General features: G+C 45.0%; 1 protein-coding gene across 2 annotated transcripts in view; it reads right to left on the bottom strand.

Annotated features, from left to right (window-relative positions):
- Positions 1 to 21,478, bottom strand: part of LOC123755724 (RING finger protein 17) — a 928,112-nt gene that overhangs the window by 444,663 nt on the left and 461,971 nt on the right. For both annotated transcript variants that reach the window (XM_045738465.2, XM_069300037.1), the window contains 2 exons: positions 14,286 to 14,464; positions 2,216 to 2,331 (listed from right to left, as the gene is read on the bottom strand). In XM_045738465.2, coding sequence (XP_045594421.2) covers positions 2,216 to 2,331; positions 14,286 to 14,464 — 295 coding nt within the window. The remainder of the gene's footprint in view (positions 1 to 2,215; positions 2,332 to 14,285; positions 14,465 to 21,478) is intronic.

The raw sequence follows: 21,478 nt of genomic DNA, 5'->3' as shown, positions 1-21,478 counted from the left end.
AGCAAACACCCGTTGCGGAAAAGGAACAAAGAAAAACTGTTGCCAGGACCGGAACCCAGCTACCAGTTCCAAGAAAAGGAACCAGTAAGTCAGGAACGGCGGACCGAAAGTCCACAACCCCCCACGGACAGTGCAAGACCAAAGCCTGCAGTAAGTCACAAAGAAAAATCGAAGGAACTCGGTACCACAACGGAACACCGGAGAAGTCCAATAGCAGGGAACTGAACATGGACAGAGGCCCACTCGAGCACCCAACATCAGGATAGTCAAGAAGCACCAACCCATATACACAGATAAGTGTAGCATAGGAGGAGGAAAAACGGAAATAGGCAAGGAAAACCCCGAATACAGACCAAGGAGCGGCCGGGAAGTAATGCACACGACCAACCACAAAATGTGTAGAGGAGGGCGTACATACCTGAGGGATCTCTTGGACAGCAGAGTGCAGCCAGGCACCGAAGATAGGCAAGAAAGGATTGTCCAGATAGGGAAAACACCTGGAGCCGGCAACAAAACCAAAAGCACCGAAATGTGGGGCAGAGCTCCACAGGACAATAAAGAACAAGATACATGGACAAAGTTAAGTCACTGAAGACACACGTAAGGTGACCAAAACACACCACACCACACCAAACATCCCTGTTAGGAGCCATCGACGCAACCCCGCCAAGCGGGGAGGAGAGCAAACAATGATGGAGCAGTGACCAAGGGAGGCACATGCCACCCTTGTGGCACGTTTGGACACGTAACAAAGCAGAGAAAATAACCATTGAGGATCTAGAGGATGTTCAGGAATTTCTGAACAAGGAAGATTGTCTTGCTAGATTGAAATATCTGGGAAAGCAAGAACTTGTGCTGGCGAGTGCCTATCTAGAGATCAAAATACGTGAGAGTGATTCCCGGGATGAAATCTTATCAAAGGTTTATAAGCACTTAAAGGCCGGGGAGAAGCAGGAAAGTGAGGCACAGAGTACAAAGGAAAGTGAGAGCTTCCAGTGAACAGGAAGATAAAGGTAGTGACGGTGAAAGTGATGTGGGTAAACTGAATATAAGTTTTCTGTCAAAATGCGTGCTTTAGAAATAAATCGTGAAATAGGGTGGAAGAAATTAGAAATAGAACGAGAAATGAAAGAGAAGGAAATGGCTTTGAAAGAGAAGGAGATGGAAATGAAATGTTTGGAATTAGAGAAGGAAAGAGAAGAACAAAGAGAAAGAGACGAACGTGAAAGGCAAGAAAAGAAGAAAGAAAGAGAAGAAAAGGAGAAGGAAAGACTACACTAGTTAGAAGTGCTACGATTAGGTGGTCAGAAGGAAACAAAGGAAACGAGTAGTTTCGATCCGATAAGAAATATGAAGATGGTCCCAAAATTCAATGAAAAGGAAGTTTCGAAGTTCTTCGCTGCCTTCGAGAAGGTTGCTGCCTCTTTGGATTGGCCAAAGGAGAATTGGGCCATCATGATGCAGTTCGTCTTGACTGGGAAGGCCCAAATTGCCTACTCCACGTTGTCCCTTGATGACTCCAGTGATTACGACAAGGTGAAGAAGGTAGTGCTCATGGCTTATCAGTTGGTGCCAGAAGCTTATAGGCAAAAGTTCAGGAACCTGAAGAACCCCCCTCCACACATGCAGCTCTAAGCATACACAAAAATTGCCTCATGCTACACTGCAGTGTACAGGAAATTGCCCCCAAAAGCAAACATCACCACTTAGCTGAACAAAATTGAGACACTGGCTGGCGGTGAGCTACCTTCCCCTTCCCCCAGAAGCGAGGGGAGACCACGCAAACAGGCTTGCACAAGTTCTGAGAGAATTTTATTTGTTTACATTAGTTTGGGGAGTTGTTTAGTTAGGTTTTGACCTCTCCTGAAGCCAGCAGCGGTTTATTTTAAATCCCTGACTTTCTGGTTGCCTTCCCTTTGAGGTGACGAAAATATATGTTGCCGCTCCCAGTGCCTCTTTGAGTGAGCCAGGTTTTTGCACTGGATTTCCAGTAGGTCTAAAGAACTTTAAGGCTGATGTGACTAAGTAAATGATACAGTATCAGTATGTAGTATCTTGAGGGAACCTCAAGGGTCTCCCCCAGGAATAGAAAATTCATTTTTGAATATTTTATTAAACACTTCCAGTTGCATTTGATAACACACACTACTTAGAGTATATACATATAACACACACATTACATCTTCACTTTCTTCACTTAAAGTGAGGAATTTACCTTTGTCTTTGTTCATAATCAGTTCTGAGCTTGGCAACAGCTGGAAACGATCATCCATCTGGCAAACTTTAACACAGTTCGTAAGGCTCTCCTCTAGTCCAACGACAAATTTTAACCTGGTGAAGAGAAAAAACTTTATTCTTTATACTGTATTACAAGATTATGACCATTAGTTATTATCTATTATCAGTTCCTAAATATATACAGCATTAAATAAATTAAAAATCCAGCACAAACAAGCAAATTGTATTTAAAAATTTGTATAAAAAATTTTAATATAAAATTTTTTTATGTAATGAAATGTCATTTTCTGGGCGAAGCCCCAGAGTCTACCTGAAGCTATTCGAACTGATATAGTGCTTTATTAGCTTTGGTCATCAGTCACGGGAGTTCTTTTGCCTACTGGGGACCACGAGCCAGACACAGCCCCTCCTCAGAGAGGCGCAGGAAGCAATGGCGTATGAGCACTTTACATTTAAAGTATGTCATATTCCACTATCGTCTAGGGTGGGCACCCAGAAAGATAGAACAAAAACAAACTAGCCATTGAATTGCAACATATAGCCAGAGAGAGCAAAGAAACTACTGCCGAAAGAAAAAACTTGCAACCCTACACTCAACTAGTACTCCCGTTCATTAGTGTATTCCCCCCCCCCCCCTGCCCCCAAAAAGTTATTGGCATGATGAAAAAAACGCCGACCCGAGGAAGGGAGGGTGTTAGGGAGCCTCCAGGGCTTTGCCCAGAAAATGACATTTCAAATTCAAATTCAAAATTCAAATTCAAATGTTTATTCAGGTAAGGTTCATACATACAAGGTGTGAAACAAACATTGATGGATTTATAGATTGAGCTAGTACATACAATGCCTAAAGCCACTATGACACAAAGCGTTTTGGGCAGGAATTTTGAGTTTCATTACACTCAAAGCATTTCTGGGGAGCCCTGTTGACTCCCTGAAGCTAACTACTGTTATGACCCCATGTAGTCTGGGTGGAACGAATCTACACACCGAGAGAGTTATTCTACCTGCCGAACCTGAGACTGAGAGGTCAGAGAAAAGATGTATATATAAATAATTAAATGGACGTCATTGAGTAATCTCAGGATACTAGCTGCGAATGGACGTTGGTAATAAGTGACATGAAGTGAGATGTTGATACTTTGGGGACGTGAAGTGACGCTAGCCGGAGGTCTGACTTCACTTGAGTCGCAACTGTCTTCAGAGGTGGATGTACTTTTGTTGATCTGCACGAAAGAAGAATATAGTTCCCTGAGTTAGTGGTGGACAAAGACTACTTGTTTGCAAGTGTGTGGAAGCTGTTGGGGACTTAGTACACCGTTTTTCTGTGATTTTGATGATTAGAGGCAGTCTAGAAGTGTTTGGCCGCACCTTTGTAGAACTGTAATTGTTGTGCCTTCAAGAGGAAGGAAGCAAGCAGGCATTTTTGTGGTGGAGCCTGCTGGGCGACGATTGTGAACAAGTCGTGGACTAGAGGAAATCTTGTGAGGCAGTCCTGAAGCATTTTTGTTAGCAGCTGGTGTGAGCTCCATTGTTGAGGACCAGGGCCTGAACATCTCTACACCACAAATTCTGCAGTAAGCTCATATAAGAGTTGTTACAGTGGTTGCCTGTGTTTGATCGTCTGCCCAGCGATCATGGCCAGTGTTTATGTATATAGTCCATATATTTTATTGAGCTAGTGAGCTAAAATAAGATAGGAGAGATAGGAAAACATGCTGGAGGGAGGAGTGATACGTCCGCCCTCGCCTAAGGTCAGTGACTGATTGATGGGACGGGGCCCCCAGCAACGTGTCTGGACATGTTCCTGTAGTGGACCTGCCCAGGATGGGGGGAGGACCATCGCGGTGATGCTTTGTTAGGAAAACATGTTTATTGGCATGGTAATGGAATTGCAGATTTGTTTGGGAAGGAGTTCATGGAAAAACTTCAAAATTAGAGAAGTTGATGGAGGAACTTTGATGTCAGAGAAGAAGAAAATGGAGGAACTTCGAGGCTGTTGAAATATATGCTGAACTCTGTGGTAGATCAGAACTCCATAGTGAGGAGTTGTGGAGTTGAGCAGTGTAGCAGTGGAGAGGAGCTACACAAGTCTCAGTAGAATCAGTGGTGAAATGTCACTGATGTTGGATTAGGACTTCATTGTGCAGCAGTTTGGAAGAACTGCAGAAATGCCTTTCCTAATATTTGAGGACCTGGAGATATATATTAGTATAAGTAGATACTCACCAGTAATACTAAGTAGTATTAGTAGTAAACCTCTAGGAGCAGAACAGAGGTTCACAGTGGATAAACACAATGTATAAAGGGAGTGCTAGAATGCTTACTGGCATGTAAGATGCAGTGTAAGGTAAGAGATTGATTTCTTCTTTTGTTGGGAGATTAGTTTTCTATATTTTTAGGGCTGAGGATACAGTATTGTTGTGACAGGATTTCAGCCCCATTTAGTGAGAGAGCAGTAAGTGTGAAGTCATGGGCTAAGCAGCCACTTGATATGGACGGATGGTGATATTGTTGATATGATATTGGAATGCTATCAGAAGCAGGTTAGTGATGTATGACAACGTTCTATTTCATTTGTTATGTATTGTATATGTTTTCTTTGTATATAAAATGTACATGTTTGCTGGCTTTTGCTCTTGTCCTGGGGAAGACAAGAAGAAAGGAGGGAAGAAGGGAGGGGAAAAAAAATAAAGAGAAAGAGAGAGTGTGTGAGTGTGAGAGTGTGAGAGTGAGTGTGAGTGAGTGTGAGAGTGAGTGTGAGAGTGAGTGTGAGAGTGAGTGTGAGAGTGAGTGTGAGAGTGAGTGTGAGAGTGAGTGTGAGAGTGAGTGTGAGAGAGTGTGAGAGTGAGTGTGAGAGAGTGTGAGGGAGTGTGAGAGAGTGTGAGAGAGAGAGAGAGTGAGTGAGTGAGTGAGTGAGTGAGTGAGTGAGTGAGTGAGTGAGTGAGTGAGTGAGTGAGTGAGTGAGTGAGTGTGAGTGAGTGAGTGTGTAATTACCTAAGTGTAATTACCTAAGTGTAGTTACAGGATGAGAGCTACGATCGTGGTGTCCCGTCTTCCCAGCACTCTTTGTCATATAATGCTTTGAAACTACTGACGGTCTTGGCCTCCACCACCTTCTCACTTAACTTGTTCCAACCGTCTACCACTCTATTTGCGAAGGTGAATTTTCTTATATTTCTTCGGCATCTGTGTTTAGCTAGTTTAAATCTATGACCTCTTGTTCTTGAAGTTCCAGGTCTCAGGAAGTCTTCCCTGTCGATTTTATCAATTCCTGTTACTATTTTGTACGTAGTGATCATATCACCTCTTTTTCTTCTGTCTTCTAGTTTTGGCATATTTAATGCTTCTAACCTCTCCTCGTAGCTCTTGCCCTTCAGTTCTGGGAGCCAGAACTTAGTAGCATGTCACTTAGTAGTGCCACTTAGTAGCATGTCTTTGCACCTTTTCCAGTTTGTTGATGTGCTTCTTAAGATATGGGCACCACACAACAGCTGCATATTCTAGCTTTGGCCTAACAAAAGTCATGAACAATTTCTTTAGTATATTGCCATCCATGTATTTAAATGCAATTCTGAAGTTAGAAAGCATTGCATAGGCTCCTTGCACAATATTCTTTATGTGGTCCTCAGGTGATAGTTTTCTATCTAGAACCAGCCCTAGATCTCTTTCTTTATCAGAATTCTTTAAAGATTTCTCACATAATATATAGGTTGTGTGGGGTCTATGTTCTCCTATTCCAAATTCCATAACATGACATTTATTAACATTAAATTCCATTTGCCAAGTGGTGCTCCATATACTTATTTTGTCCAGGTCTTCTTGAAGGGCATGACAGTCATCTAAATTTCTTATCCTTCCTATTATCTTAGCATCATCAGCAAACATGTTCATATAATTCTGTATACCAACTGGTAGATCATTTATGTAGACAATAAACATCACTGGTGCAAGAACTGAACCCTGTGGTACTCCACTTGTGACATTTCTCCATTCCGATACATTGCCTCTGATTACTGCCCTCATTTTTCTATCAGTCAGAAAATTTATCATCCATGTTACAAGCTTACCTGTCACCCCTCCAATATTTTCCTGTTTCCAGAACAACCTCTTATGTGGAACTCTGTCGAAAGCCTTTTTTAGGTCCAGATAGATGCAGTCAACCCAACCATCTCTTTCCTGTAATATCTCTGTGGCTCGATCATAGAAACTGAGTAAATTCGATACACAGGATCTTCCAGATCGAAAACCATACTGTCTGTCTGATATTATATCATTTCTCTCCAGGTGTTCTACCCATTTAGTTTTGATTAGTTTTTCCAATACTTTCACTATTACACTTGTCAATGATACAGGTCTATAATTGAGGGGGTCTTCCCTGCTGCCATTTTTGTAGATTGGAACTATGTTAGCCTGTTTCCACACGTCTGCTACGATTCCTGTAGACAGGGATGCCTGAAAGATCAGGTGAATTGGAATGCTGAGCTCAGATGCACATTCTCTCAGAACCCATGGTGAAACTCCATCTGGGCCAGCTGCTTTGTTCTTACTGAGCTCCTTGAGCATATTTTCCACTTCATCTCTAGACACCTCTATCCGCTCTATGTTGTGCTCTGGAATTCCCATTGTGTCTGGTTCTCTGAAGATTTCATTTTGTACAAACACACTTTGGAACTTTTCATTTAATGTTTCACACATTTCCTTTTCAGATTCCGTGAATCTGTTTCCCATTTTCAACCTCTGGATATTATCCTTTACCTGCAATTTGTTGTTTATGAATATGTAGAATAGGCCCGGTTCTGTTTTACATTTATCCGCAATCCCCTTTTCAAAATTTCTTTCTGCCTCTCTCCTTACTGCCGTATAGTTGTTTCTCGCATCTTTGTATCGCTGGTATGTTTGAGGGTTTGGCCTCTTCCTATACTGATTCCATTTTTGTGTCTTTTGGTCTCTTGCCCTCTCACAATTTCTGTCGAACCAATCCTGTTTTCTGGCCCTGCACCTCTGTTTTGGTATGAATGTTTGTGTGCCTTCCTCGTATATTTTTAAAAATTTGGCATACATTTCCTTTATTTCCCTGCCTAGCAACAATTCTCTCCAATTACACTCATTAAAAAAATTTTGAAGTTCCCCATAGTGTCCTCTCCTTAAATCGAGTTTATCAACTGTTTCAATGTCCCCATTTTCTTCTAGATGATATCTTAAAGCATAATCAATGTCTAACAGGACGTGATCACTCTTTCCCAAGGGAGGAAGGTACTGGATGTCAAATATCTCTTCTTCTTTCCTGGTGAATACTAGATCCAGTACTGATGGTACATCTCCTTCCCTCATTCTTGTGGCCTGCTTTATGAGCCGGTCGGCCGAGCGGACAGCACGCGGGATTTGTGATCCTGTGGTCCTGGGTTCGATCCCAGGTGCCGGCGAGAAACAATGGGCAGAGTTTCTTTCACCCTGTGCCCCTGTTACCTAGCAGTAAAATAGGTACCTGGGTGTTAGTCAGCTGTCACGGGCTGCTTCCTGGGGGTGGAGGCCTGGTCGAGGACCGGGCCGCGGGGACACTAAAAGCCCCGAAATCATCTCAAGATAACCTCAAGATATGTGTTGATACAAGAATGTCTCCAGAATGAGGTTCACAAATCTGCATGTCCAAAAGTCCTCCGTTCTTGCTTCATAGGCCTCCCAGTCTATTGCTTTAAAGTTGAAGTCACCCAGTATCAACAGTCGTGATTTATCTTTATCTGCTTGTGCAATAATATCTCTCATGACCATTATGAGGCCCTCTCGTTTGTCATCTAGTTCTTCCTTTGTCCATGTGTTGCTTGCTGGTGGGCTGTAGGCATTTAAAATTATGAGCTTATCATCCTGATTCCAGACCTGCAATGCCATTATGTCAATAACTCGAGGGTTTTCAAATATTAACTCTCTTACCTTCAGGTGTTTTTTCACCAGTACAGCCACTCCTCCTCCCTTCCTAGTTTTCCTGTCACGTCTCCAAACTGAATAGCCTCTTGGGAATATGACTTCATTTATTATATTTCCTTCAAGTGTGTGTGTGTGTGTGTGTGTAATTACCTAAGTGTAATTACCTAAGTGTAGTTACAGGATGAGAGCTACGCTCGTGGTGTCCCGTCTTCCCAGCACTCTTTGTCATATAACGCTTTGAAACTACTGACGGTCTTGGCCTCCACCACCTTCTCACTTAACTTGTTCCAACCGTCTACCACTCTATTTGCGAAGGTGAATTTTCTTATATTTCTTCGGCATCTGTGTTTAGCTAGTTTAAATCTATGGCCTCTTGTTCTTGAAGTTCCAGGTCTCAGGAAGTCTTCCCTGTCGATTTTATCAATTCCTGTTACTATTTTGTACGTAGTGATCATATCACCTCTTTTTCTTCTGTCTTCTAGTTTTGGCATATTTAATGCTTCTAACCTCTCCTTGTAGCTCTTGCCCTTCAGTTCTGGGAGCCACTTAGTAGCATGTCTTTGCACCTTTTCCAGTTTGTTGATGTGCTTCTTAAGATATGGGCACCACACAACAGCTGCATATTCTAGCTTTGGCCTAACAAAAGTCATGAACAATTTCTTTAGTATATCGCCATCCATGTATTTAAATGCAATTCTGAAGTTAGAAAGCATTGCATAGGCTCCTTGCACAATATTCTTAATGTGGTCCTCAGGTGATAGTTTTCTATCTAGAACCACTCCTAGATCTCTTTCTTTATCAGAATTCTTTAAAGATTTCTCACATAATATATAGGTTGTGTGGGGTCTATGTTCTCCTATTCCACATTCCATAACATGACATTTATTAACATTAAATTCCATTTGCCAAGTGGTGCTCCATATACTTATTTTGTCCAGGTCTTCTTGAAGGGCATGACAATCATCTAAATTTCTTATCCTTCCTATTATCTTAGCATCATCAGCAAACATGTTCATATAATTCTGTATACCAACTGGTAGATCATTTATGTACACAATAAACATCACTGGTGCAAGAACTGAACCCTGTGGTACTCCACTTGTGACATTTCTCCATTCCGATACATTGCCTCTGATTACTGCCCTCATTTTTCTATCAGTCAGAAAATTTTTCATCCATGATAGAAGCTTACCTGTCACCCCTCCAATATTTTCCAGTTTCCAGAACAACCTCTTATGTGGAACTCTGTCGAAAGCCTTTTTTAGGTCCAGATAGATGCAGTCAACCCAGCCATCTCTTTCCTGTAAAATCTCTGTGGCCCGATCATAGAAACTGAGTAAATTCGATACACAGGATCTTCCTGATCGAAAACCATACTGTCTGTCTGATATTATATCATTTCTCTCCAGGTGTTCTACCCATTTAGTTTTGATTAGCTTTTCCAATACTTTCACTATTACACTTGTCAATGATACAGGTCTATAATTGAGGGGGTCTTCCCTGCTGCCACTTTTGTAGATTGGAACTATGTTAGCCTGTTTCCACACGTCTGCTACGATTCCTGTACACAGGGATGCCTGAAAAATCAGGTGAAGTGGAATGCTGAGCTCAGATGCACATTCTCTCAGAACCCATGGTGAAACGCCATCTGGGCCAGCTGCTTTGTTCTTACCGAGCTCCTTTAGCATATTTTCCACTTCATCTCTAGACACCTCTATCCGCTCTATGTTGTTCTCTGGAATTCTTATTGTGTCTGGTTCTCTGAAGATTTCATTTTGTACAAACACACTTTGGAACTTTTCATTTAATGTTTCACACATTTCCTTTTCATTTTCCGTGAATCTGTTTCCCATTTCCAACCTCTGGATATTATCCTTTACCTGCAATTTGTTGTTTATGAATTTGTAGAATAGGCCCGGTTCTGTTTTACATTTATCTGCTATCCCTTTTTCAAAATTTCTTTCTGCCTCTCTCCTTACTGCTGTATAATTGTTTCTCGCATCTTTGTATCGCTGGTATGTTTGGGGGTTTGGCCTCTTCCTATACTGATTCCATTTTTGTGTCTTTTGGTCTCTTGCCCTCTCACAATTTCTGTCGAACCAATCCTGTTTTCTGGTCCTGCATCTCTGTTTTGGTATAAATTTTTTTGTGCCTTTATCATATATTTCACAAAACTTGCCATACATCTCATTCACTTCCTTGCCTAGCATCAAGTCTGTCCAATTATACTCACTAAAAAAATTTCTAAGGTCACCATAATGTCCTCTCCTGAAGTCTGGTTTTTCAACTGCTTCAACCTCCTTATTTTCTTCCAGCTTATAACGCATTGCATACTTTATTCCCAAAAAGACATGGTCACTTTTACCCAAGGGAGGAAGGTACTGAATGTCAAATATCTCTTCCTCCTTCCTGGTAAATATCAAATCTAGCATGGAGGGAACGTCCCCTTCCCTCATCCTCGTAGCTTGTTTAACATGTTGATACAAGAATGTTTCCAGGATGAGGTCTACAAATTTACAGGTCCAAAAATCTTCTGTTTTAGCTTCATATGCTTCCCAGTCTATGGATTTCAAGTTGAAGTCACCGACTATCAACAGTCGTGATCTATCGTTATCCGCTCTCGCTATAATCTCTCTCATTATTGTTATAAGACCTTCACGTTTACTATCTAGCTCCTCCTTTGACCATGTGCTGCTTGGCGGTGGACTATATGCATTTATCATCATTAGTTTATCATCCTCATAGCAGATCTCTAGTGCTATTATGTCAACTTCTTGTGGATTGGCAGTCATTATTTCCTTCACCTTTAGGTGTTCTTTTACCAGCACAGCAACGCCACCGCCTTTCCTAATTTTTCTGTCCCGTCTCCAAATTGAGTAGCCCCTTGGGAATATGACCTCATTTAAAATTACATCTTCAAGTTTTGTCTCTGTGAGTGCAACAATGTCTGGTGTCTGCAGCTGTATTACATCACTTAACTCCAGTATCTTCGATCTCACTCCATCTATGTTGGTGTATGCAATCTTCAGGAACTTGTTCCCCCTCTCCTTATTCTTCACTCCCCCTCTCTCTATTGATTTTGTTGGTTTGCCTTTATGTACCACTTTACTGGTTTGCCTACCCCTATCACTTTGTAGAAAAAAGAATTTATTTCTTCTTCATTCCTGCTCTCATTTAAATGTTTTGCCTCGGCGAGGTTCAGTTTCAGCTTCTCTCTATCTTCTTTTGAAAGATCTCGTCTTAACGACCACCCTTTCCCATCCTCATCCCTTTGCAATTTTCTAGCATTCCTTAGTACTTCTTCCATCTGTTTGGCACCGTTTAGGGTGATCCTCAAAGGTCGATCTTTCCCTTTTACGTACCTGCCTATTCTCCTGTAGTCGCACACATTCTCTCTGTTTGTAAGACCTTCCACGAGGCCAACAATTTTATCTACTACTTTAGCTTCTTCTACAGCTCTTTCTGACCTAGATGTTATCGCCTTTTCTTTGCAGCCAAAAATGATCAGGGACTTACTCCGATCAACTGTGTTTTGCACCAACTTCGGGTTAGATGCCAATTCTTTCCTCACTTCTAGCCTAATGTTTGTTTTATCTTGGTTGCTGCGTGTGTGTGTGTGTGTGTGTGTGTGTGTGTGTGTGTGTGTGTGTGTGTGTGTGTGTGTGTGTGTGTGTGTGTGTGTGTGTGTAATTACCTAAGTGTAATTACCTAAGTGTAGTTACAGGATGAGAGCTACGCTCGTGGTGTCCCGTCTTCCCAGCACTCTTTGTCATATAACGCTTTGAAACTACTGACGGTCTTGGCCTCCACCACCTTCTCACTTAACTTGTTCCAACCGTCTACCACTCTATTTGCGAAGGTGAATTTTCTTATATTTCTTCGGCATCTGTGTTTAGCTAGTTTAAATCTTTGACCTCTTGTTCTTGAAGTTCCAGGTCTCAGGAAGTCTTCCCTGTCGATTTTATCAATTCCTGTTACTATTTTGTACGTAGTGATCATATCACCTCTTTTTCTTCTGTCTTCTAGTTTTGGCATATTTAATGCTTCTAACCTCTCCTCGTAGCTCTTACCCTTCAGTTCTGGGAGCCACTTAGTAGCATGTCTTTGCACCTTTTCCAGTTTGTTGATGTGCTTCTTAAGATATGGGCACCACACAACAGCTGCATATTCTAGCTTTGGCCTAACAAAAGTCATGAACAATTTCTTTAGTATACTGCCATCCATGTATTTAAATGCAATTCTGAAGTTAGAAAGCATAGCATAGGCTCCTTGCACAATATTCTTTATGTGGTCCTCAGGTGATAGTTTTCTATCTAGAACCACCCCTAGATCTCTTTCTTTATCAGAATTCTTTAAAGATTTCTCACATAATATATATAATATCAGTATGTGCGTGTGTGTGTGCGTGTGTAATTACGTAAGTGTAATTACCTAAGTGTAGTTACAGGATGAGAGCTACGCTCGTGGTGTCCCGTCTTCCCAGCACTCTGTCATATAACGCTTTGAAACTACTGACGGTCTTGGCCTCCACCACCTTCTCACTTAACTTGTTCCAACCGTCTACCACTCTGTTTGCGAAGGTGAATTTTCTTATATTTCTTCGGCATCTGTGTTTAGCTAGTTTAAATCTATGACCTCTTGTTCTTGAAGTGCCAGGTCTCAGGAAATCTTCCCTGTCGATTTTATCAATTCCTGTTACTATTTTGTATGTAGTAATCATATCACCTCTTTTTCTTCTGTCTTCTAGTTTTGGCATGTTTAATGCTTCTAACCTCTCTTCGTAGCTCTTGCCCTTCAGTTCTGGGAGCCACTTAGTAGCATGTCTTTGCACCTTTTCCAGTTTGTTGATGTGCTTCTTAAGATATGGGCACCACACAACGGCTGCATATTCTAGCTTGTGCGTGTGTGTGTGTGTGTGTGTGTGTGTGTGTGTGTGTGTGTGTGTGTGTGTGTGTGTCCGTCCGTCCGTCCTGGTAATGCTCTATTTCTCACTCATCTATCCTTATCTCATTTATGGTATCTGTGCTTGGGGTTCTACTATTCAAAATCATCTACGTCCTCTAATTAATCAACACAAATATGCTATTAAAACAATAACAAATTCTGGCCCCAGACAGCTCTCGGCATCCTTACTCAAATCTTTGAATATGTTGGATATGAAGTCACAGTACATGCTCTCAAGTGTACATTATATACTGTATATAAAGCTCTGAACTATAATGCTAATCCTGACCTTGAATGCTTCCTAGAGAATTGCAACAAAACCCATGGGCACCACACTAGAAACACATATCTATTTGATATTCCAAGAGCACAACTTAACCAATGTAGAAATGCTCTGCAAATCAAGGGTCCCAAAATGTGGAATGACCTTACCAATCACGTCAAAGGCTGTATCTTTTTCAGCCAGTTTAAGAGAAAAACTAAATACTACCTAATCAAATCCATGTAACCTACCTTGCCTCCTAAATGTCAACCTATGTCTTGCTATTATCAAACATTAATGATTAACTTGTAAAACTGCTGATATCTGCCATGTATAAACTAAGAAAATTGTAGTCCATCTGTTTATTTAGTTAAAATTACTATCTGCTGTTTTGTTGCAATTTCTGCTGTATAATTCAACATGTAATTATTGTCATTCTTTTTTTTTTTTTTTTTTACTTCAGTTCAAGTCATGCTTTTGATCTAAATTAATTTTAAGTCTTACTTTTTAAGTTTTTTTCCACATTTTGCCCAAAATGCTGTGCATATTAATGGCTTTAGGCATAGTATCTACTAGCTCTATCTAGAAATCCAACATTCTCCTTGTAATTCATTTTGTTTGCATGTACTTTCCCTAAATTACTCACAGAATCTGTAAATGTAAAAACTGTGTTAAGTTTTATAATCTACCTGGAAAAGATCATCAAGGCAAATGAGGGGACATTCGATAAGCCAACGGCTTCCTGTCCTCGTTGAGGCCACTAGGGTTAGTGAACCCCCCTCAGGTAAATTAGGTAAATAAACATTATTATTATTATTGTTATTAATTATTATTTATTATTATTATTATTATTATTATGAAACATTTAGCATAGACAATTCTTAAAAAATTTATTTAGTAATAGTACTGTAATACATACCTGAGTATGTTGTCATGCTCGTAATTTCTGTCCTTCATAAGAGGATAGGACACTGCAAGCCTCTGCAATACACTCAACAAATCCTTAGGATGAGAAACGGACATTTCTCCTTGCACGAATGCTTTGGCTTCTTTCAAGATATCTTGACGCTGGATAATTTCTTGCTCAAGTTTCATTTCCTTAACATAAAATTATGAGGTAAGTACAGACATTTTTAATACAACGTGATACAGTGCATGTAATATACCAACCTGGCCTCGAGATGTCACAATGACAAAATACAGTACAGAATACTTAAACTGCAAATAAACATGGATGTTTGTGAGCTTCGACTTTTCCTCATATCCAGTATTTTGTCTGTTAAGCATTATAGCATCAAAATATGATCTATTATTTGAAAGTACAGGTTCACAGTAGAGTCAACTCTTAAAAAAAACAGCATTGAATGTAATGAAACACATTATCTGGCTGAGCCCCAGAGGCTTCCTGGAGCTATTGGACTAATATACACTCTCTTAGTCTGGGGCATCGGTCAATGAGTTTTGCCTACACACAACAATGGCCCAGAACCTGAGCCACCCCTCAGAGAGGCACGGGAAGCAATGGCCTATGGAAACCCCATGTGTTTGGAAGCATTCCATTTCTGCCATCATCCGGGGTTAGGCACCCAGAAAGGTATGCATAACAAAACAAACCCAAGTGTTAAGAAATTGCAACCGAAGACTGAACAGACACACAGGACTCCCCCCAAAAAACAGCGTTGAATGTAGTGAAATGCCATTTTCTGGGCGAGTCCCAGAGGCTCCCAGGAGCTATCCAGGCTGAATAGATATGTATATCTTTCTGGCATTAGTCAGCGTGCACGGTGTTCTTGCCTACCAGGGACCACGAGCCAGAACTTTACCCCCTCAGAAGAGGCATGAGGAGCAATGGCCTATAGAACCCTCACCCCCCTGTGGTTGGGAGCATTTTATGTCTGCCACCGACCAGGCGGCCCAAAACAAACCCCTTTTCTGGTAAAACTATTCCTACCAAAAGCCGAACAAGTGGACAGAGCTTCCTAAACATAAATTAGAACACAAGCATGACATCATGTTGCTGCACTGTCATCTGCACAATCCCCCTTCCCAGGAGGGGGAAGGGGGAGCCCCAGTCCCCTTGCGCCAGCTATCCAACACTAGTTCTTAGGCTGGATGTCAAAACACACGAAAAAACACCACCAACCGGGAGGGAGGGATGCCAGGGAGCCTCCGAGACTTGCCCATAAAATGGCGTTTCAATACATTCAACGCTGGTTTTCTGGGGGAAGTCCCATCGGCTCCATGGAGCTAACTATCCAAAGAGAAGAAAAGCAAAGGACTTACATGGAAGGCGGTCCGTCCTCACTCCTCAACGGGAAGTCGAGACCACTGGCTGCAACCGCCGACCCAAGGCAATGCAGGCCCTACTAGGCCCAGGGACACTCACCAGGTAGCGAGCTGCCAGGATCCTGTTCGACCTTCAAAAACCTTGGGCCCGAATGTCAACCCAGGACATGTTGCCAAAGGCGGCAGCCAAAGCAGCAAACTTACGAACGTCGTGGGCCCAGGGGTAGACCACAGGCTGGCTAAACTTAACCCTGCGGACGACCTAAGAGACCCGAGCCCAGGAACAGGGAAGAAGGGAGACCAGGTCAACCCAGAGCGCATCCCCGGCCACCGAACCTGTGGCACACAAATAACGGCGGAGAGCTGCAACCGGACACAACACATGATGTACCCCCTGCCTGACCAACCAAGCATCAACGACCCTAGGCCCCCTCCAGAACGCAGCTGTCTCATTCTTCGCCAGAAAAGAAGGAGACAGCTGCAAGCGAACAAAACGACCTCCCAGGACCAAAAGAGCAGAAACCCCTTCGCCAGAGGAGAGCATGAAGCTCTCCACTCGACCCCCAGAGGGCCTTACCTTATCTTGCGGTGCTTTCGGGGCTTAACGTCCCCGCGGCCCAGTCGTCAACCAGGCCTCCTGGTTGATGGCAACAAACCGAGGAGAAGAGAGAAACGAGAGCACCCGGTCCAAGGACCAGGACGGCTCAGGCGGCACATGAGCAGGCCAGAGGTGAAACAAAGCACGAGACAGCTTGCGGAACGTAGCAGAAGTAACATCAATACCAAAAGCAAGCTGAAGCGGTTCCACCAACGCTACACGATACAAGGCGACAATATTCGGCATAAGATGATGGTCCTGGAACAACCAAGAAAGAAAGGACAAAACAACCATATCAGAGACTGAAGAACACTTACGCAGTGATAAGAAAAAACGGAAGGACCGCTAGGGAACTTCATTCTGCCGCCAAGATGAAGCACGCAGATGGGAGACCAACAACGAAGCCACCTGAGCACCATACAAGTGATGATGAACACGTGTCAAAAACTCCAGACGCAAAGACTTGAGGAGAAGACTGAACCAGCCTTATACCAGACTGGCCCGATCTGCTGAAAGAGGCAGAGCTGTGGGAAGACCCTCGGGTTCGGACACCGAGCAAGCAGCGCCTGAAACCAAAGCTGGGCCGGCCACCAAGGATCCAGGAGGACAACCTTCCCCTGGTAAGTCTCCTTACGAGCCAAGACCTGGAGCAAAAGGTGAACCAAAGGGAAGAGGTACAAGTAACCCATCTCACCTAGTCCAGCGGAAAAGCATCGACCCTGATGGCCTCGCTGTCGGGGAAGGGCGCCACGTATACTGGAAGATGCCTCGACCACGCCGACGCGAATAGATCCCTGGCGAGCAGGTGCGCGGACTGGCTGGGAGCCCAAACCAGCCAGTCGTCAAGGTAGGCCAGAACCCGTACACCTAACAAACGCAGTCAGGCCACCACGACCCGAATAAGGCAAGTAAACACCCAAGACGTCAGATTCAAACCGAACGGAAGACAACGAAAGAGGTAAGCTTGACGCCCCACAACGAAACCAAGCCAGTCCCTGAACCTCGGATGAACCGGGACATGCCAATACGTGTCCTTGAGGTCCAGGGACACCATCCAAGCACCTGGCTCCAACAGAAGACGGACCTGGGACAGTAGTCATCCGGAAAGAGGAGCAAACAACCCTGGTTGATACCTGGTTGATGGGGTTCTGGGAGCTCTTCTACTCCCCAAGCCTAGCCCGAGGGGGTTCTGGGAGCTCTTTTACTCACCAAGCCTAGCCCGAGGCCAGGCTTGACTTGTGAGAGTTTGGTCCCGCAGGCTGTTGCCTGTCCCATTTGAACCCACGGGTTCAAACAGGACAAGTGCAGAATGAACCGGAAGTCTGCGCAGTCCCGTTTTGGGACTGGAAACAGGCGGAAACCCACCTGAGGGACGAAGTCGTTTCGACCATGCCCATGCTAAACCAATCCGCGATGACTTGACAGATCGCAGAAGAGGAGGCCTGCCCTGCGAGCCCCGTACCCCCCAAGGGGTACGGGAGGAGCAGGGCAGGAGGAGGAGCCAACCAACGCCACCACAGGCCGTGTGAAACGATCCGAAAAACCCACGAATCGTGGGACCAGGCGCGAGCCTCTCCCCCACCGCCCCCGTCAACAGGGCGAACCGCGAAAGGGCCGACGCACTTCAGGAGAACCTAAGCGGCGCACAGGGCTATCCCAGTGCCTAGTAGAAACATACTGAACCGAAGGCTGCGTCAGCCCCGAATCTGACACACTGGCCTACCCCAACAGAAGGAACCCCAAGCCCTGGCACAACCTTTGCGGGAAGGCCCCCACGAGCCGCCCCAGAGAACCAACACGTTCGACATTGGCAAACAAGTAACCGAAGCCGCCTGCAAATACTGCACCACCGCAGACTGCAAACAACAATGAAAAAAAGGGAGAAGACAACCTAAGAGCCAGGGCCCAAGCGGATTCCAAAGAAGCAGCATGCCCAGCCTGCCGACATGCGAGGCAAGAAGCATAAAACCGCGAAACCACATGCCGCAGGAGCGACGCAAACTACTTCAACAAGCAGATAATGACTGCACAGCAGAGGGCAATGTGCTTGAACTTGTGGCAGCGCCCAGCGCACCCACATCCAACTCAAGCTAAACCGAGGACAGCCACCAAGGAAGCCGAAAGCCTTAGACGGGAAGTGGGAGGCCGAAAACCTCCGGAAGAACGGAAGCGAGGAACCCACGGGATCACGGAACCAAGCCCTGGGAGTGGTAGACACCAAATTCAACTCGTACAAGGAGGGATCGAAAGAGAACCCCTCACCCTGTAACACTAAGCCCCGCCCAGAGGGCAGAAAAACCCAAGTGGGGGTCCAATGGCCCTCAAGTCAACCCCCTTCCCAGCCCAAGGAACCCCACCCAGGGGACCCAGTGCCGAGCCGTCCTCCAGATTCCCCGCCCCTAAAGTAGAAGCGGGAGCAGCCAAAAAAGCTGGAATGAAGGGAGCCCACTGATCAGACCCAGAAGCTTCGGCAGGAAGATCAAGCTCGAATGCCACCGCTGCATTCTCAGAAGGGGACTCCCCCAAGACCGCCCGAGTCTCGACACCAACTAAATCCTGCCCACGACTCCGAAACCCTCAGACATTTCGAAGCCGGAAGCAAGAGAGGGGGGGGGGGAAGAACTGAACGTACAACCGAAGGGAAAGGACTAGGAGGGATGGCCGGAACCAGAGCCGAAGCGACCCCCACCCCTATGTCCGGGTCCCTATTAGCAGTCTCCGTGGTGTAGTGGTAAGACACTCGCCTGGCGTTCCGCGAGCGCTATGTCATGGGTTCGTATCCTGGCCGGGGAGGATTTACTGGACGCAATTCCTTAACTGTAGCCTCTGTTTAACGCAACAGTAAAATGTGTACTTGGATGAAAAAACGATTCTTCGCGGCAGGGGATCATATTCCAGGGACCATAGGATTAAGAACTTGCCCGAAACGCTAAGCGTACTAGTGGCTGTACAAGAATGTAACAACTCTTGTATATATCTCAAAAAAAAAACTAAAACAGGGCAGTCTCGGGACATCCGGGGCCGCAATCAACCGAGCGCATTGCAGCAACCAAAACTGAGCATGCAATGAGGCTGCTGCCTGCACCCTCATATCAGTATCAGAAGCCTGGGTAAACTGGAGTACGAACAGACAACAAACGTTGCTCAGAGGGCGGCACGGCAACACGACGATGACGTACTCGTTTGCTAATTTTCGCTTGAGGAGTTGTCCTTTTCTTCAGCTTTCGGTAGCAATAGTTTTACCAGAATAGGTGTTTGTTTTGGGGCGCTTACCTTTCTGGGTGCCTGTCCTGGTCGATGGGCGACACAGAATGCTCCCAACCACAGGGGGGTTTCTATAGGCCACTGCTCCTCGTGCCTCTTCTGAGGGGGGCCAGGTTCTGGCTTGTGGTCCCCAGTAGGCAAGAACTCCAAGCACATTGACTGATGCCAGAAAGCTACAGTATACATATCCATTCAGCCTGGATAGCTCCGGGAAGCCAATAGGGCTTCCCCCAGAAAATATAGGGAAACAACCAAACGTCATTCACCACCGCCGCTTGTCTGTGCAGCCCTCACCTTCCCGGGAGGGGGGGGAGCGGGAGCCCCGGACCCCCTGCACTGGCTACTCAATCCTCAGTTCATAGGCTGATGCGCTCTGGGGCGGTCAACTTTGGCCTGTATTTCTTGGTGGAATTTGACGTCTTTGCGGTTGTTTGTTGTTAAAGATTAGTTCCATGTTCCAAAGTTCCATGTAGCACGGGCTATGGTGAGCCCGTAACTTGATTTATGTCTTTGCGGTGCTTTCTGCTCTTTGTGGTGAGGTCGCCAGGAGTAACATCAGTGTACTGGGGCTATATGTGCTTATGGCTGTCTTCCCTAATCACCTTGTAAGTACTACCCTTTGGTTTTAGGGCTGCCTTCCCTAGTGCCTTTGGTACTCCACTTCGGTACGGGTTCTTGCTGCTTGGCATTTGCCCCACCCTTGGGGTCAGTTAGGGTTTTGTGGCCTTTGTTTGGCCTTGGGTAGAAAGTGGGAAGAAATGGTGTTGCTGGTTGGTGTTGCAAAGTACTGCATTGCATGCTTCCCTATGTTGCAGCCATATTTCTGTTATTTCTGGTGGCGTTGAACTTTTGCTGGGTTTTTCTTTTATTTTTGTTTTCCCTTGCCTGGAGAGGGTCTGCCTTGTTTGACTTTCAGTCCACCTAGGGTATTTTGGGGGTCCTTTTCAAGGGCCTCGTGCTTGTACACATAACAGGGGGTCCAGTTTATAGCCCATCTCCATCTTTGTTGACATTTGGGGTCCACTGGCTTAGTAGCACTGCAAAACCCCGTCGAGGCTTGGTTGACCGATGGATGTGTCTTCTGAAATCCACCTCGCCTTGCGCAAGTTTGAAGGTTGTACTGTGTCCTTGTCTTAGAGTCACAGTTACCTGTTTTGCCTCTGATATGCTGCCTGTTGAGTCAATGACATATCTGACCTGGAATCCTGCGAGAAATGTTCTCTGCTCATGCTCCAGTTCACTCATTCTACTGTAATTGAGATTAGGGTTCAGGTAGCTTCCGCATTGCATACTAGGTTCAGGTTACTGCAACACACTAGATTGGTTGTCAGCTCGGATGTCCCTGGGCTGTCCCGTTTTGGTTTTAGGTACCAGGACTTGGGGCGCTCGTTGCTTCAGCTCTGGTTCAATTCCAGCCTGCAAGTCCTTCCCCGGGTGGTGGTTTTCGCCCTGCTCCCGACTCCCAAATGTCTGAGGGTTTCTGAGTCAGGGTGGGATTTGGATTGTGATGAAACTCGGGCAATTTTGGGGGCTGCCCCAGCTGAGCAGCCTCCTCCTCCTGCCGAGGCTTCTGGGTCCTACCAGCAGACCCCCTTCTTAGCTGTCTTTTCCCTGGACTCAGCCTGTTCTTCAGGGGTTATCTTGAGGTTATCTTGAGATGATTTCGGGGCTTTAGTGTCCCCACGGCCCGGTCCTCGACCAGGCCTCCACCCCCAGGAAGCAGCCCGTGACAGCTGACTAACTCCCAGGTACCTATTTACTGCTAGGTAACAGGGGCATTCAGGGTGAAAGAAACTTTGCCCATTTGTTTCTGCCTCGTGCGGGAATCGAACCCGCGCCACAGAATTACGAGTCCTGCGCGCTATCCACCAGGCTACGAGGCCCTACCTATGGATGTGTGGGGTAGAGGGTGTGGAGGACAGCTTTGCCCCAGAGCCTCACTTGGAGGCTTCCAGGGCTGGGGA

The sequence above is a fragment of the Procambarus clarkii genome, chromosome 43 (genome assembly GCF_040958095.1).
Source record: "Procambarus clarkii isolate CNS0578487 chromosome 43, FALCON_Pclarkii_2.0, whole genome shotgun sequence".
In the NCBI taxonomy this organism is placed as follows: Eukaryota; Metazoa; Arthropoda; class Malacostraca; order Decapoda; family Cambaridae; genus Procambarus; species Procambarus clarkii.
The sequence above is the reverse complement of the archived record's forward strand: the minus strand, read 5'-3'. Positions and strand labels throughout refer to the sequence as shown.